This window comes from Glossina fuscipes, unplaced genomic scaffold (assembly GCF_014805625.2).
Source record: "Glossina fuscipes isolate IAEA_lab_2018 unplaced genomic scaffold, Yale_Gfus_2 114, whole genome shotgun sequence".
In the NCBI taxonomy this organism is placed as follows: domain Eukaryota; kingdom Metazoa; phylum Arthropoda; class Insecta; order Diptera; family Glossinidae; genus Glossina; species Glossina fuscipes.
In genome coordinates this window covers 2,974,241-2,979,793 of record NW_023998457.1, presented here as the reverse complement: position 1 = coordinate 2,979,793, position 5,553 = coordinate 2,974,241, and the positions used below count along the sequence as shown (strand labels likewise).

The 5,553-nt window shown below is 30.9% G+C and overlaps 2 protein-coding genes across 3 annotated transcripts; one reads left to right on the top strand and one right to left on the bottom strand.

The window, feature by feature from the left end:
• Positions 1-682: 682 nt before the first annotated feature.
• Positions 683-2,077, top strand: LOC119639953 (prefoldin subunit 3). The gene is made up of 3 exons (XM_038037700.1): positions 683-875; positions 982-1,379; positions 1,442-2,077. Exons 1-3 carry the CDS (start codon positions 789-791, stop codon positions 1,545-1,547), a joined length of 591 nt encoding a protein of 196 aa, XP_037893628.1. The 5' UTR covers positions 683-788; the 3' UTR covers positions 1,548-2,077.
• Positions 2,078-2,551: 474 nt separating this feature from the next.
• LOC119639937 (39S ribosomal protein L40, mitochondrial) lies at positions 2,552-4,287 on the bottom strand. Of its 2 annotated transcripts, none has more exons than XM_038037679.1 (3): positions 4,179-4,287; positions 3,868-4,107; positions 2,552-3,803 (listed from the first exon to the last, which is right to left on the bottom strand). In XM_038037679.1, exons 1-3 carry the CDS (start codon positions 4,274-4,276, stop codon positions 3,491-3,493), a joined length of 651 nt encoding a protein of 216 aa, XP_037893607.1. In that variant the 5' UTR covers positions 4,277-4,287; the 3' UTR covers positions 2,552-3,490. The 2 variants fall into 2 exon arrangements, with proteins under 2 accessions (XP_037893607.1, XP_037893606.1); XM_038037678.1 differs by having other exon boundaries at positions 3,868-4,128; positions 4,179-4,286.
• Between the last annotated feature and the right edge of the window lie 1,266 nt (positions 4,288-5,553).

Sequence of the window (5,553 nt, the reverse complement as noted above, 5' to 3'; positions counted from 1 at the left end):
TCGAAATATCTCAAAAATTATGACTTGTAGCTTGCATACAAACTTACAGACAGCTTCGGATCAATTCGAATTATGATACTGATTCGATCGGTGTAATAAAAAATGGATCTATATTAAGCTCTTCTACGTGTTACATACGTTCGCAGTGACTTAATATACCTTGTACCACAAGGGTGTAGGGTATAAGTATTATTATTGTTATTATAATAATTTTAGACTAATGAAATAAATTCTTGGAATAAAAAAAGATATTGAGCACTAGCAACACAGGCTATCGGCTCGAATTTATATAAATGTACATTAGATATTGAGCCTAGTAGTTTTAATAAAGTAATATATTGGGGGTATAAATAAATTGAACATAAAGTGTGGAATCGCTGTTTGCACCTGTTGAGTTGTAAACTGGATTACGCGCAACATCTGAGACGGGGGAAAAGAATCGGTGATTAAAACCAAAACTACGTTAAACAATAATCTTATCCATATAAAAAAAGGCATGAATCTTAATACTGAAAGATACATCATGAGAAAACAAGATTTATCTTAAAAATTTGTGTTTCTCTGTTTGATAAATAGCGACACGATGCGATGCGATACGATACGATATGCTGTTAGTTAATGTGCCTTACAAATGTCATTTAATTGTTAACAGTTTAAGAATTTCTTTTTGTTATCATTTTAATGTGAATGATAAAATTAAGAAAAAGATAAATTAGACGTGCATTTCTGCTGCAGGACTGCTGTGAATATTTTTCTTAAATTTATAAATAAAATCTAAAAATAACACAATGGCTGGAATTATGGACTCCGTAGAAATGCCGAAATTATCAGAAAATCAAAAATCCTTTGCCGGTATACCAGAAGCAATATTTCTAGTAAGAAAGACACATCGTTCTAACCTTAAAATATGCTTTCAATTTGGGGCAAATAGACGAAATTACTCACTCACTCATTGAAAATATTTCTTACATGTTCATTCAGGAAGAAATTGACAGTTTCATGGCCAAACCGGAGAATGAAGAAAATTGTGAAAAGGTATTGCAACGATTGGATGAACAACACAGTAAATATCGTTTCATGGCGTTTAATTTAGAGGCACGAAGAAGAAAACTAAAGTCACAAATACCAGACTTGCAAAGGTCATTGGAAATGATAGATGTTTTGCGTAAAGAAACGGAAGAACGTGAAACACAATTTTTGTTAAGCGATCAAGTGTTTATCAAAACAATTGTACCACCCACAGACACCGTATGTCTTTGGCTGGGCGCTAATGTTATGCTGGAATATCCTCTCGACGAAGCCGAAATTTTGCTTAAACAGAATATGACATCGGCCATAGCTAATTTAAAAACAGTGGAACATGATCAAGACTTTCTGAGGTAAGAAAAAGTGCTCTTGTATTAAAAGTATCTTCTACAATTTATTTTTCTAAAAAAAAAAGAGATCAAATTACTACCACTGAAGTGAATATGGCCCGTGTTTATAACTGGGGTGTGAAGAAACGTCAAGCGGCTGGTAAAAACGCCGCTACCAATAATTCATCTTAATGTTCGTATGCAATTAAGCTTTCGCTTCTTAGTGCGATATAATACAACAACAGCGGAAACTTTAGCAGAGTTTTTTATAATCCCTTTTCATCACCTACCCGTCGAAGGCTTCCTTCCTTTGAATAAACAGGCTTAGTTTCGTTTTCTTAACTCTGCTTACTTTTCAAACGTTTTATTTATTGATTAATTTTAAAAATATTTTACACATAAGTAATGGAAAATATTTCATATATTAAAATTACTTTTCAAGAAACATGTCCTTTTTTCAAATTTCAAACACTTAGCAAATAAGTAATGTAAACCAGAATAGTTCGTTTTGAGATAAAAAGTTGAAATGCATTTATTTAATAGCAAAAGGTTGGCTTAAAAGAAATATGAAGGTTTTCGTTTTCTACTTTTTTTTTTTTTTAATTTCAAATAATCGTGAGAGATGAGAGTTTAAACGCTTGTTGAATGTCAAATAATAAAAACCAATCCGAAAATCACATATATTACTTGTTTGAAATCAAATTTTATACATACGAGTTTAAAAAAAAAAACCAAAAAAAACAAAAAACAAAATATTGCAAACAAATAAAAGAATATTTTGCGGGTAATTATGGTAAAAGTTTATTGTATTTTTGTTCTCATTAGGGGCTATTTGCGAAATAGTTGTTGTCTAAAACTTTATTATTATATAAATTCAAATCATTTTCCAATTGATTGCATTGTCTGAATGAAAAGGAATCCAGATTAAAATGGAATATGAAAACATTTTCTATTCTATTAATTCTCGCCTGATGTCTTGTACGCAAGTCCGAAACATAGTTAACCCCATCTTTCAAGGATTCAAACAAACATTTTTTTATTTACTGAAGTTTAGAAACTATCATCATTTTGTTGAGTCACATTTTAGGCCATAATTAAATAAAATACTTTTCGCTCTTGTGTTTTTGTAATTGAACGCATAATTCAATGGGAAATAAAAGAAGAGAAATTAAGCATTCCTGTATATAAATTTAAAAATTATTTGCGACTACTTATAAACATTCGCATAATTCCCAGGTTAAGTTGCTTTTATAATTCGTTATGCTTCATTTGAGTTTCTCCTTACGAATTGAATTACCACGCATTATTTCATACATTATGCAGCTGTTTCTCCTTTTGAATTCAACTACCATGAATTATTTTCAAAAATTGACTTCCTGTTGCTCACATAACTTAACGTTCAAGTGTATTATGCTATACGGTAGGTAATAGAAACTATTATCAAAAGATTTCTTCTTCTTAATATGGCATGGCTTAACAGTGTCGCTATTTTTTATTTTATCTGCCTGCGTGTTTTTTTGTTTTCCTTACTAGAATATAGCAATTATTTATTATTTTAGATGACAGGAATCAAAAACTATTGATCTCAGCAAATAGAGGCCGTGATATTATTAATAAAAAGCCGCATTTGCGCACTTTTTTGCATCCTTTTTTTATATTGATGATGAATAATACAAGTTTATTTTTATTTCATTATTATTATTCAATATCATGATAATGGCTTCAAATAAACGAAGCAATGACAGTTTACTTTTGAATTTTTTTAACTGTTATTAAAGAGTCGTCTTGCAATTGCTCTTCCGATTTCTCGGCTAACTTATGAGCACTATCTCCCTGCACGTTCTGCAAAACGGAGGCTGCGAACATCGTTTTCTCCGCCTATCACATAGAGTACATAGAGTACAATGTCAAGGTTACAGCTTTTCATGCAACTATAAGGACTTATCAAAAGTCATAATTTATTAAGATTTTTCAAAAATTTCAATAGAACAGAAACGTCCAATGGTTTAATGAACGCTTTTTCACTAAAAGGCTTTTTTTGGAAAATTACCAATAATCGAAAAATTAAACCGATTGAATTTAATGGCTAATATTTTCCATTTCCACCTTTTTAAGAACTTCGTTGAATATTCTAATTAATCCCACTTTTTCGCGTCTAATAAATAATCACCGTCCGGCGAGTTGTAACCTTCAATAGGTGGTGTTGCAACCGGTCCTTTGACCCGTACTGGCAACAATGAAACATCCGGTTGTATGGCTTCTTGATATAATTCCTCTGATTCTAAGCGTAATTCATCTAAAGCTTTCTGTTGAGATAACATCAAACGATCCATAATTTGAAGATCAAGCATTTTTTGCTCATGCTTATAACGAGTCCATCGTTTATTCAAATCGTAACGCCTTTCCACTTCTTCGGCTGATATTGGAGGCAAGTCACGCACTCGTTGCCTGAAACAATAGAATATATTTTATGTTTATTTTAATAAAGAAAAATCAATTTGTTGCATTTTACTCTTTCTGATCTATCAATTCCAAAGGCACTTCTAATTCTTCGACTGGTTTAAGTTGCCGCGCATTCTTTTCCAAGCGTCTAATCTGCTTTTCTAACTTTCTTTTACGGCGATCTTCGCGCTGTTTAATAATTTGTGGATCTAATTTTTTCTTCTTTTTTAAAGGTTCAGCACATAGAATCGGTGAACAATGTATCCAAGCTTTAGGTTGTCGAAAAATCGTTGAGTTTTGTAGTGCCAACCTAAGTGACAGAGAAAACTTTCTTATTTATTTCTTGGCATTATCGTTTATCAGTTTTCTTATTCTTACTACCTGCAAAAGCCTTGCAAAAGTGACATCATTATAACTTTTAATTTTGTCACGAATTTATTAAAGTGCACAGTGTTTGTTTGACATAATTTGCCAAACATATGTTTATTGAAACAAACGTTGCCATATAATGATGTCTGTGTAACAGTAAATTTTATTAAAAAGTAAGAAATGGCGACAAATGGAAAGGACCTCTTTCACCTCTACGAAACTATAGAAATTAGCATAAATACAACAAATAGAAAAAACACAGAAGACGAAATGAAGACAATTTACTTTATATTTGAAAACTATTTATCTAATTTATATATATTTTGTAGTAATTTAGGTATTGATGGTTGTAAAATCTTTGTTTATCCTCCATATTATTTTGTAAGAAATGGGAGGCAGACAACAAAGGCGATTTATTTTCATTTTAAATCAAGAAACTTAACTTCTTTTGCTTTGTGCTGATGAAATCCACCCCGATGCTCCTGCTTTTAGGCTTTTCTTCTTTCTTTACTCTACTAGTCAGTTGATTCAGTTTGCTTTTACGTTAATTTTCTTATCTCTTATTTTTTTGTATATAGTACTTACATATTCTTTTCCTTTCTTCGCCTCTCAAATCGAATGTTTTGTTTATATTTGCACCGACTTTCTTTCATTTCATCAAAAGACATGATAACACGGCTTCTCATTGCGTTTATAATTTTGAAACCTATTTGTTCGACAATCGCAGTAGCGTTTTTTTATTTACTTTTCTACCAGTGGATTTCAGTTCCATTACCGGTTTATTCTATATCTTTTACTGTCTTCTTAGTTCTGTGTATAGAGAGTAGCGAAATTCTCTTTAAAAATTGGTTTTCGTTTCTCTTTTTTTCTTGCCTAAAACAATAAAATCATTTACATAGCATAATACGGAATCATTGGCAACTCTGATTTTATAGCATACCATCTATAATCTATTCTTACTTGTATCATTCTTTCTCAAAGCGCTTAAGATAACGCAAGAAAATTGTTTGGATAAGGAATTTGTGGATTCTTCTTTTTATACAAAATCTTACTTTTAGGAAAGTGTTTGTGAATTTATTTATATATGTAATTATTAGATATATACTGTTGAAGAAGGTAAGCAAATAGGATAATCATTAGCTGAATAAAAAATGCATGCTAGAGTATCGCATGCAATATATCTATAATTATATATGCGGGAAGCAAGCTATGTTGAAAATGCAAAGCAAAATTGCAAGTGAGTTCAATTTTTTAGCGGACTTTTTCAACTTTCGGGTTTTTTAATATTTTGAAATAAAATCTTATATTTATATTATTACTGAGTCATTAAAAACATTCTAGGCCTTAATGACTTACATCACAAAGCCATAAAATGAAGTATATAAAC